Below are 12,328 nucleotides of genomic sequence, written 5' to 3' on the forward strand. Positions count from 1 at the left end.
GTCACTGTAAATGAGATATGGTACTTCTAACCGATAATTTGCAAATTTGACAACTGATCCGTCTTCACTAAAACTGTTACAGTCTTATGTCATTTGATAGCATGTCTAATGTATTAATAAAATTTAAGTATTTGTTGCAGATATATTTTTTGCACCTGACCTTTGATAGCATAATATGTTTCCATGCCATAAAAACGAATCGGCATCTTAATATGCATGTCTTGCTATTTTTCCTGCCAGTCTAAATGGTCCAATTTATTTGTCCTCACTTTTTTTCAGTCAGATTTACCGAGACATGAACTTTTCCGGTAGAGATGCTACACAATGCATCCTAAAGTTTGGGATATAGTTTATTTGTATAGGACACCTGTCAAACCAGTGGTTGCATAAAGCCAAACCGTATTTGATTGTATCTAATCAAACTATATTTCATGGTCTATCTACGTAAACACTTGGTGCATTTAGTATAGATAGTTTCGAACGCATAGAAAAAACATCTGTTATCCGTTGTTTTGTTTTTTACATTGATTGAAGCAATTTTGTGTTCAAACCGTTCAGGCAAATCTACACGAGTTTCCTTTTAGTGATTGACGCTTATATACGTACAATGTTAAATATTCAATCCTGCCAAGCAGCCATCTAGTGCTTTCGCATACCTACTGTTCAGGTTTGATATGTAAATTATCAAATAAACATTTAATGATAAATTCCATGTCATCTCTGATCATAATGATTAGTAGTATTACATTTGGATTAAATGTTCTGTACCCAGCTTTCTCTATTTCCTGTGTCTCTTTGTAAGTCTGATCGTTAAGTCGAGCTGCACAAAAACTGAACCAGATTATCAAATGATTTTGTAAAACAATGTTTCCATGTCATTGATACAAACCTTGACGGTTACGGGTATATATGTACTCATTCTACTTTCCTCTTAAATAAATCTCAGAATCCTTTAGTGATCATTCTGTTTAGCTTATTTAGACGTATCGGTACTTTCCTAATGGGAGGACTATTAACTGAATTTTCAGTTTTTAAAAATTGTTGTGAAATGGATAAATCAAGAATCATTTTCTTCGTCACTGATTTATTTAAGAAGCAAAATTTTAATATTTATCTTAAACAGGTATTTGAACAAAATAATTACATTATTTTACTTATTTGATAAATTTGTAGCAAGACCCTAGGCTATGGGTGCTTGGTCCTGCTAAAAAAGTTTCTCAGCAGATAACAGATAAAGAACATGACCGAATCAGTAATATACGCTTCTCACCCTGTCGCAAGTGTGAACGAATTCTTAGGCGGGTCTACCTGTGACCTTTTCGAGTCGTTGTGACCACTGAGGCCCTGTCCGCAATGCACGCTAAGCGGAAGCCTCTAACTGTATGCGAAATTTCACCAAGACAAGACATGTGACCAACCCAAAAAACCGCCAGAAACATTTCTCTCTCTCTCTCTCTCTCTCTCTCTCTCTCTCTCTCTCTCTCTCTATATATATATATATATATATATATATATATATATATATATATATATATATATATATATATATATATATATATGCAGTTAAGTATTTCACAATTGTTTGCAATCTACTACGCATCATTCCATTTATTGTGTACTAGCAGCACACTAGTGTTGATATTAGCACGACTGTACTGATGATCGGCAGCTCCATGGTCAAGGAACTCGAGAGTATTTGTTTTGTTTTCACGCAGTAGTACTAAAATTGTTGCAGCTCTGAATGCCACTTTGGTTCAAAAACATCGGAGAGCAATGTAGAGCAGTAATGAAAAGCTGGCACTTGAATCCGTCAGTAGATCATTTTTATTTTACTGTGGTTCCAACATTTAACCATGGTCCAGCTCTCTTCTCAGATGCTTCGTCTATTATAATTTGTTACATGTAATTTAATGGAAGAAAGATCTTATTTTAGGACTCTTGATGGCCAAAAGTGACTGACTATAGTTTTAGCTGTACCTTGTTAGCCAGTGCATCGGAAAGGTAAGTAAATACAGGTGTAGCGACCGCATCATTAAATGTAGGGGTTGTGATCCGGCAGCAGGATAATCCCACCCATACTTAATTTTCAAGTAGCATAATTCTTTAAGTGTGAATAAATAACTAATGCGAAAAGAAGCAATTTGATTTGTAGATATATGTGTAACTGTAGTCAGATAGAACTTGCTCGTTTCATTTGTCGGACTGATGTGAGTTATGTAAAATGTGATTTCTTCTATGCAAGGATATGTTTGGTGTGTGTGTGTGTGTGTGTGTGTGAATGCAAGGAGCTGACAAACCTACCATATCAAGCATTTCATTTCGATTACCGTCGGCTTATGTACCGATCACGGTCATCGCAAGGTTCAACATGGTAGATTCTGGCCTTGTTTGACCTAAAATTGGCCAAAGCAAATAGAAGTGTCATTGTGGAATAAATTACTTTTTACTTGGTTAAAATCGACGGAGAAATACCATATAGCTAGTCTCAAATGCCTAAAAACCGGAATCGTGCAACTCTGCTGAAAATGTATATGCATTTGACAACGGCTCTGTGTCCCTCACCACCTCTATAGCTTGGGATTTATAGAGCTGTGGTCAGTTATTGCATTTGATGCTTGTCAAAAAATATAACGAGTAGGTGAAGCATTCTCCATTCTTGCGGTAGGTTTAATGACAAAGCAACAATTTTCGTAAATGTTTTAGTTACAACAAAAGCGCACGACAAATGTTACCATAGTACCCACCCACCTACCTACTCGACTCTAAAGAGTAATATATTTACTGTACAAAATACATTTAGCAGTATTAACTTCATAGTGGTTCAAAATACTTCTGTTTTCGTATATTTCAGATGTGTAACTAGGTGACCGTCGAAGGAGTGAAAGCATCGGAAGCTTCTTCGTTTTAAGCGTTTACAAGGCATACTTTTAACAATGAATTTAGAAAAAATATACTCGAGAAGACGTTTTATTTGCTTAACATTCATGGGGGGCAGGGGGAAATCAGTTTCGACTCCACCCCACCCCTCCCACCCTTCTTAGATCCACCCTATTTAATAGTTAATACAGAATTAAAAGGAATATGAAAATAATGATTTTTTAAATAAAAAAAGCCTATTGTGGATATTTTCTAAATATTCTTTGTTTATGAACATAAAGTTTTTGAACTTCCACCATAGATGTAGGTGGTTCTCAGGGCCTAGCCAAGTGCAACGCAAAAGGCAATGGTCCTAAAAGATATCATTTAATTTGATCAAATCGATATCTCAGAAGATCCGACAAACATCGGTTCAATTTTATGGTTTGCTGACGTTTTGAAATTCCCTATCCACCTTTTTGCAGCCTATCCGATAAAGCACTGCATTTCACGTAGGAGAGTTATCGTTGGCAACGACATATTCCGAATGATATTTTTCTCTTTTAGCACTACAGAAGCTGTAATTTGGTTGGTGAAACGAAAAGTCAACATAACATTACCTCTTAGCATTGCCTATCATATCTACATATTGCTAAGTGGAACTCGATTTTCATGATATATCTCTAAAAGCAAAACATGACCGTGGAGTACAACGAAGATAAACATGAACAGTTCTGATATAAAACTACATCTTCAGTATTTCGTATTGTAAAAAAAAAATATTGTTGACAAAAATACATTTTGGAATCTTTTTATTTTTTTTATTCCTGAAATGTTTGATATAAAAGCGAATCATGTTTCCATTTATATTCACTAATGTGAAACTTCCTTTTGAATGCTTTTTATGTATTATTTTTTGTGTAGCCCTAGATTATCTTCAATAGTGTCATGGCCCGAATGTTGTAAGTTAGATTAGTAAATCAAAATATATAGCAGTCAACATAACGCACCAACAAACTAATACTGGTATGTAACAATCAACAAATTACATTTAAAGAGCGTGATATACATAATATAAGCATTGTTCATATTAAAGAATTTATAAACTGATGTACTATCTTATCCAACAAAAATCGCGATAGAGTGAAGTGAATGAGTGTACTGTCTGAATTCAAGTAGGTAAAGAATTTGTTCGTTCTTAACCTAATGCACCGGTATGAAAGTCAAGGTCAGACACATCACTTCCAAGTTACTAGCACTTGAGCATTTAAACAGGCTAAGACATTTGATGTGATGTCTGAACATTCGTCGTCAAATTATGTAAATATTTACTTTAATCTACATAATGTATCTTTCAATATGACCTTTAACCCATCGTTTCGTGATGAAGTATAATTTTGCACTAAAACAAAGAACACATCCAAACCAATGTACGCGTGCACACTCTCGAGCATGGACTGATAAACGTAATATATGTTACAGTTAATGCGATTACACCTTTACATTGTAAGATCATCATTGGTATGAATGTACGGGAAGATACACTCAAGTGCTGCAAAAGCACACATATTCATAACCCAATAGAATTATTAGCAGCGCAATATATTTTTCACCAACGACACATACCAGACAAACCACGCTGCACAAGTCTACTGATTTGTGAACACTAAACAAATAATAATGGATGTTTCTGCCGAAAATAAAATTTACCGGTGATAATGCACCATTTCCAAGATAGTGAAAAATTCTCACCAAAAAAAAGAAGAAAAAAAAAAGTAACCCAAATGACATTCCCGAAGCTGAATTGCTGCAATCCACTGTGATGGCGTAAAGCGACAGGTATATATTGAGCGTCCTTTTGGAAGTTCCATCATGTGACATTTTCCTGGTTTAGAAATGGTGCATCTTAGGGTAGACTAGATCACAGACCTTTCATAATAAATATGGAACAGGAACGAGCAGATTGTCAAACATAGTGACAAGCGATCCACAGAAGCGGCAGAATCAGATCCATGGGCACCCACATTCTGACGATCTGAAAATGTCAAAATGTAACTTTCATTTATTTAAATGATTGTTAATGAAATGATATATAGAGCAGAGCAGATTAAAAATAATATAAAAGTAGGTAAATACTCTTTAATAATGTTAAATTATTTAAATATTACCGAAAATATGTATATGAGAATCACAATTTAACGTGCAGTTCAAGAAGTAAAATTTTCTTCCCATTTTGAAAACTATAAGAAAGAATATGTATAGCTTAAACGGTACAATTAGAGCATTTCGTATATGTTATCTTTTCACGACTACGACAATAGTTGTCAAAAAGACAAGGTAGCACAAAAAACGGTAGCAAACCCTTATATTAAGTAACCATAACTTGCTTTTTTATGTCTAGATAATGTGTTTATGTAACGAAATTTATTTGAAAGTTATAACCAAAGCAGTTTGAAAACAGTGGATGTTAAAGTTGGAATTACCCGTGCTGCGGTAAGTACCAAAAACATTTTCTGCAATTCTGTAATGTTCTTTTAGCTCTGACATCTTTATTCTCCTATCCCGCAACGTTGTTGTGGTGAGATATCATACCGAGAAAAACGTTCGCAAATTAATTTCTTTTCGTTTGGTCAAGGAAATACACTGAAAACATTTTTCAGCAATTGCCTCGGCAAATTATTATCAGGAATAATAGACCAGTTTACAATTCTCAATTGTGCATACTCTGGACGATGATCTATGACATTCGAAAAAGAGACAGTCTAAAGATGCAAGTGAAGAAAGAGTTGTAGAATTTCGTTAATTGTATCTAAGTAATGCATTCTTCATTTATACTTCCTTTCCTTAACTCTTTTATCTCTGAAAAAAGGAAATAAAGATTGGTGATGATGTAAGGCATGATCAAGGCGAAAGTGTAAACTTGTATAATCCTTTGCAGATGCTGACAACAAAACACACCGTACAATTTGCCACGTCTGCATAATGCTTCGCCCACTCGTAGGCTTTATCTATTACATTTGACATCTGAAAAGTAAGCCAAATAAATTGTAAATATTATATAATGTGCTTCAAGTTGCCATGTGAATTTAAAACTATTGGGCACTTACTAGCTCCAAATGGGCCATCGAGAGCTCTAATATAAACTCGTAACAACTTGGTTCACTGTAGAAGGTCGATGTAAATACAGAACGTTAATTCGCGTAATAATTTCGTTAATGACTGTTTCAAAATAACATATGATCACTTTGTAACTGTAGTTCTCTCTCTCTCTCTCTCTCTCTCTCTCTCTCTCTCTCTCTCTCTCTCTCTCTCACACACACACACACACACACACACACACACACATCTATCTATCTATCTATCTATCTCTTTCTCTATCTATCTATCTTCGTTCGTTCGTTCATTCGTTATATCCATCTTACCTGGTAATATACTATTGTGCCCGTTTGGTTGCAGAGGGCGCATTTTGTTCTTGTTGATAGGGATACAGTTTGGACCGGAAATATCAACATTAACCTTGCTGATTGGTGGTCTCGTATGTATCACTTGGACTTCCAAAGATCGTGTAGCGATTGGCAGGTACAAATAAGCATATATTATCTCGTACACGGTATAAATATGTGCCTTATTTGTTTGGATACAACACAATATTATACTTTGAATGCCTTTTCCTCGTAATGAATTTGAAGATATTACAAATTTGTGTTCATACAATATTGAATATCTACAAACAAAAAAGAATCTACACAAGAACCACGAGACTAAAGAAAATGTCGTGAGTGTGAGACAGAAAGACAGTCTTACATAAGACTTCAACCTTCATATGGCGGGCAACTGCTGGTTCTATACCGTTGTATGCCTCACATTCGTATATTCCACCACATTCACGAGTAATATTATGGATTAACAAAACCTCTCCCGGTGTACCGATTTCTGAAGAAAAAATAAAATAACAAATGATCAGCTCTGTCATACTTGTACTTTCTAATTCAACAGGACAAAAACTCCGAAACTAGCATTTTAAAAATTGGTTTTGGTGTTTGCAAAAGATTGTGCGGAATAAATATGTATAAACTCAATCAAGGATAGAAACTATTATACAACGAAGAGAATTTCTTCCGCTGTCGATAAACTACAAAATATGTTGACTTGAGCAGAACAAATCGTCACTTTGAACGAGAGTTATGGTTCAAAACGCAAAAAAAAAAATATTATAAAAATCCAGTTTAACTGGCTCGCTGATGATTAATTTTCAGTTGATCTTCCACACCGTGTAACCATAATTTCAGACATATAATAATGTTTACTAAAAGTCTACATTACTAGAAGTAGAGCCACAGACGTGTTTTCATGCTCTACCATTCCCCAGTAAACACTGATGTGTGGTGTGATTGAAGCATAATTTAAACGATTCATTTACCCTGCAAAATGGAAGCGTATATTGAGAAGGTTTAAACTATGTTCATTTTAAGTCGGTCATAAAGTTCACAGGATGAGAATGGTGGTCTGCACCACCGGCCTGGAAATCTTGCGGTTTCCTGGTGGTATAGTTTGATCCTGCAAGTTCGTGCAACTAACACAGCTTACTCTAGCAATCAGCAGATCAGAAGAAATATGAGGTTATCACTGAGGTAGCGGAAAAAGGAAAACCAAAAGGAAATCACATATTTACATTGGGCGACGACTAGACTGCTTCCCTGTCTCTGTTGTTATAAAGTAAAAACTGTTACACAAGCAAACAACAGGTCAAGGGTCATACTCCTTACTATGGGTTATCTCACCTTGTTACGATAATACCACCGCACAATACTGTACATATGGTGTAAAACATCACAGGGAGAAACGTTTACTTATCTGTTAACATGACGACACTTAACTCAGATTATATTTACTGTCTTTATTTGCTCTTTTACGTCTTTGGCGCAGAATCTGAAGATTTTGTATAACAAGTTGGAGCAAAAATTCATTTGATTTATTATTTTCCATGATGAAATAGAAGGCCGATACCTTATAAGGTTGCACATGACCAGACCTCGTGATATATCAAACACGTCACAATGTAACAAGTCTGAACCGCAACATTGAGTCTGGTTCCTTGATATACTTCAGTGGCTGTATTGGGAACAACAAAATAAAGACGAGCCGAGCTTCCTGTGTACTTATCCACAGGGACAACGAACTCTGGCTTTGACGGACAGCGTGAGCTCCGCGGCATTTTCCTTCGCACGCAGGAGTATGACCTTGGATGTAAATAGTGGATAATTTTAAACTGCCTTCAATCCAGAAGTTGTTAATACTGATAACTGATTGATATCCATGCTATTTTCAACATTTATCATTTTTAAGGATCTATTCTACACACATGTAGCCGGATGTTCGTCCGCCAAAAAATTACCAATTTCTGAAATATCACTACGATTAACCCCAGTCTGTTTCAGTCTTGGCCTGCTGTGCCCAGACTGCAGGTGCATAAAAAAATTGGACATATCAGTATGGGGAAAATACGGTAAATTTACCCTCCCTTGTTTACATCATGGGGATACGTTTAGATTTTATCACATTATTATAATGATGCCTGAAATGGCACAAGGCAATTACGCAACTAGATTGGTATTAAAGCATTCTTTCTGACTGACATATACGTTAGTTGCACTTACCTTGGAAGTGTGTATTGACAAGCGTCGTTTTCATTATTAAATTACATTAAATGTCCTTTGGTTTAAACTCACTGCGCCGTCAAGCGCCCCAAAATTAGTTAAGTCGTAGATGATTTGAAAGCCGTGATGTGGTTGGAAGTACAGTATTCCAGTCTATAAACACCTCACCCAAAAGTGAATACAAAACGACGTTTAATAATTGGTTTAACAGACTGAGAAGGTGTGTAGATGCGTACTTTGAGGGGATGCACTGATGTACTATTCACTAACAGCGCTTTGTTGCATATTAGTAACAGCTGGAATTTGCTAACTTGATACAGTATAGTCCGATATATGACGACCACCCACCACCCAAATCTGTATTGATTCTGATGGACAATATGTGGGCTTGATGTCCGCTGTTAATTAAAATGTGCAATTTTGCATGCAAATCTGTCCGGAACAGGGTAATTAGTAACAGCCGGAATTTGCTAACTTGATACAGTGTAGTCCGATAAATGACCACCCCCTCCCAAATCTGCATTGATATGTGGGCCTGATGTCCGCTGTTGATTAAAATGTGCAATTTTGCATGCAAATCTTTCCGGAACAGGGTAATCAGTAACAGCCATATCAAGCACGAAATTCAAAATGTCCATAGGACCGATGGTTGTGCTATTCCACATGGATTTACAAGTCACCAAAAAATAAGATTTGCTCCGGAAATATAATGCACATATCACCAAAAGAACCTTTTAGCCGACGATAGCTCCACAGCCGCGAGAAATACCGGTAAGTGTATACAATGTACACCGATGTGTACAGCCAAAATTTTCTGCATATTTTTGCAGCTTTTAATGAATAGGCGATATCAGCCCCTAAACCGAAAATCAATATCATCACAGGGGAGGGGCTGGCTTGTCGGCCTAGATGCAGTGCAAAGTGAAGAAATAAAAATGTTAAGGACGAAGACGATCAAAGCTGTTTTGTTAATTTAACCGGCGGGAAAACCTGACTTTATTTTATTAACAAAATCGAAAAAATTATTCCTTATGTATATGACCGACCCCAAATTTTTATCCTTTAATACGATTTTTTTTTTACTGCACAAATTGAGGATATTGATTTTTATTTATTCATTGTCAACATTGTCAGTACGGTGACTAGGCCGGCGCTGATTTCTTTTTTCATGACAAGCGGATCTCCAGAATGAGGGGAGCGTAAAATACAAGATACCTATCCCTATATATAATCATGAAACGATGCTAGATTTTGCTTTTATGAGAAATTCGCACTTAATTTATATATTTGTTTCCCCGATTCTTTACTTCATATAAAATGACTTGCAAATTAAAGACTGCCCACCATAAATATCGTAGCACGTATTTTATATTACCAAACCTTTGTACTTCAAAATAAAACAAAATGGCGTCGAAATTGAAATTGACTGCTGATATTTGTCTGACAGTATGACATTTGTCTTCTAGTAAATGTTCGAACACAGAACTAAGACTCGAAAAGAACTACACGTCTTTTAATAATACTAGATTAAATTATTAAACAGGGAGATGAACAACCTTCAATACAAATGACAAATGCCATGTAAATATCAGTTAGCTTTAAAGAAAAAGAAAAATGACATTTTTGTGATAGTGTGACGTAGATTTTCCAGAGGGATTTGGCGACAAAGATTTCAAAAGATAAACTGAGAACACTGCCTTCATATTTTACGCTCGCTATGTATGAGCTCCAATGAAAACAGGTAAGAAATTGTTATATGTGTCAGATGGTTACATACAAAAACACGTATGAAATATGTATACGTGTCAGATGGTTACAAACAAGAACGCGTATGAAATATATATATATATATATATATATATATATATATATATATATATATATATATATATATATATATATATATATATATATATATATATATATATATATATATATCATATGTTTACAAACGAGAACACTTAAGAAATCTACATATGTGTTACATGGTTACAAAAAGTATCGTCGGGAAAAATCAAACACGTTCTCCAATGCGCTGGTGGGTTTTTTTCAGGGGTGGTGGTGGTGGTTTTGAGGAATTTTAAGATGCGGAAATCTGGTATAATTTGATATATTGTAAGAACGCACGTATATTTAGGAAGAAAATTAACTATTCATGCCTCAGTGTCTCATTATCTATCATATGCATTTATGCTGCAGTAGGCATGTATTGATAACGGTATAAAATATTCTTACACATTAATTTATAGCTAATTTGGTGGATAGAATCGGACCTTATCCAACTTTGTTCTTTAATAGCTCCTAATCACTTCACTGTTTCCAAGGCTCACGTCGCAGATTTTATCTGCCCATTGGTACCGATTTGAAACAATAATGATATTTTATCTTCCAAAGTGTTTTTGGCCCGTGGTGTTCAGCACACTTCCATTAAGATCCATTAAAAATGAGACATATTCTCGATCTTCATTTTTCGTTAATGCCACATTTTTGTGTTAAATGCTTGTACAGAGCTGAACCTAAATAGTATTAGATTAATTACTATTAATTAAATTTATATTTGAAAAGTTGGCTTTAAAATTTCTAAAATTCCATGGTAGCAACAAGCCTAGTGACAGTCAGTTCTGTATAGAAAAAAATATAACACAGAAAAAATTACACAGCTTTACTAAATTTTTATTGTCCTCATTTGTTTCTTTTTTTACCTTTCTTTCCACTGTAATTACGATGTTATAATCCCCGTTTTTATTTTGGTAACGTCTAACAACTGCGTGTTATGCACACGTGAATGCGCACAGTGGACGTGTGCATTTCTGTCGACGTGGACGTCGACAGAAATTTTTCGGGGACGGGGGATGGGGCGAAGTCCAAATCAAAGGGATGAGCCTTCAAAGCGATACCAATAGGGTCATGAGGAGATACAACTTCCCATAGTGGGATTTGGTTGGTTTAATATTCGGGGACTTTGTTTAACATTCTTTTCAGGTAAAATATGCTTCTTTTTATATTCTAATCTATGTATATTTTGCAGAATCCAAATTTCTTGTTGAATTATTCCTGTATAAGCACGTTTTCGAGGTGATGTAACAAGCGACTGTATTTTACTTGCGGGTGGAAAGAACTATCATAGAAATATTAATACAGCTCCGCTAAAACAAAAAAAAAAAAAAAACAATCAGCGTGAAGGGAAAAACTCAGTTGCGGTACTACACTGTAGTTAATGAGGCAGTACACTACAGAGTAACCTTTCTAAAGCGCCACCAAATGGACTGAAAAAATAGTGTATGGTTAAAACGGGTAACTCTTGAGAAAAGGTTTAACATTGAAAAGAAACTCACTTGATACGAGAGGTGTTAGTCCAAGGGAGATAACTGTTACAGTACATTGCACTGCCAGAAAAGTAGCGAGAAAATTAAAATCCTTGCAATATGACGTTATGCTTTTTGACAGCTTCGTCAAAATGCTACAAGTCAGGTGCTCTGCAGAACTACTTACTGATATTTGTGATATCAGTAAATTGGCCAACAAGAAAGATGAAATTGTTCATCATGTCAACAACATGGTTTGTTCCGAGGTTATCTGCAGCAGCAGGGAGGGCGAACAGACCATTTTGTAGGAACGTCCAAATGTTGAAAATAAGCCTTCCTACGAATAATCGAAATATAAAAAAACGTCGACAGATTTTTTAAAAAGCGTTGATACTTTACTGAGAAAATCTCTATGAAATTTCCAATTAATATTACTCCATTGTCGTTGGTGATTTTTTCTAGTTTATTATGCACGCGCTTTACGCAATTAAGTTTTCGCGAGGTCCCGCC

General features: G+C 35.4%; 1 protein-coding gene across 2 annotated transcripts in view; it reads right to left on the bottom strand.

The window, feature by feature from the left end:
• Positions 1 to 1,067: 1,067 nt before the first annotated feature.
• LOC149774886 (limbic system-associated membrane protein-like) overlaps positions 1,068 to 12,328 on the bottom strand; it is a 138,397-nt gene continuing 127,136 nt past the window's right edge. The window contains exons 5-7 of one of the 2 annotated variants that reach the window (XM_089944642.1): positions 6,661 to 6,789; positions 5,815 to 5,880; positions 1,068 to 4,891 (exon numbers count right to left, since the gene is read on the bottom strand). In XM_089944642.1, the coding sequence (XP_089800768.1) occupies positions 5,861 to 5,880; positions 6,661 to 6,789 (149 nt within the window). In that variant the 3' untranslated portion in view covers positions 1,068 to 4,891; positions 5,815 to 5,860. The remainder of the gene's footprint in view (positions 4,892 to 5,814; positions 5,881 to 6,660; positions 6,790 to 12,328) is intronic. The other variant, XM_089944641.1, reaches the window with a different exon arrangement.

This window comes from Sinohyriopsis cumingii, unplaced genomic scaffold (genome assembly GCF_028554795.1).
Source record: "Sinohyriopsis cumingii isolate HCF-2022 unplaced genomic scaffold, ASM2855479v2 utg000088l, whole genome shotgun sequence".
In the NCBI taxonomy this organism is placed as follows: Eukaryota; Metazoa; Mollusca; class Bivalvia; order Unionida; family Unionidae; genus Sinohyriopsis; species Sinohyriopsis cumingii.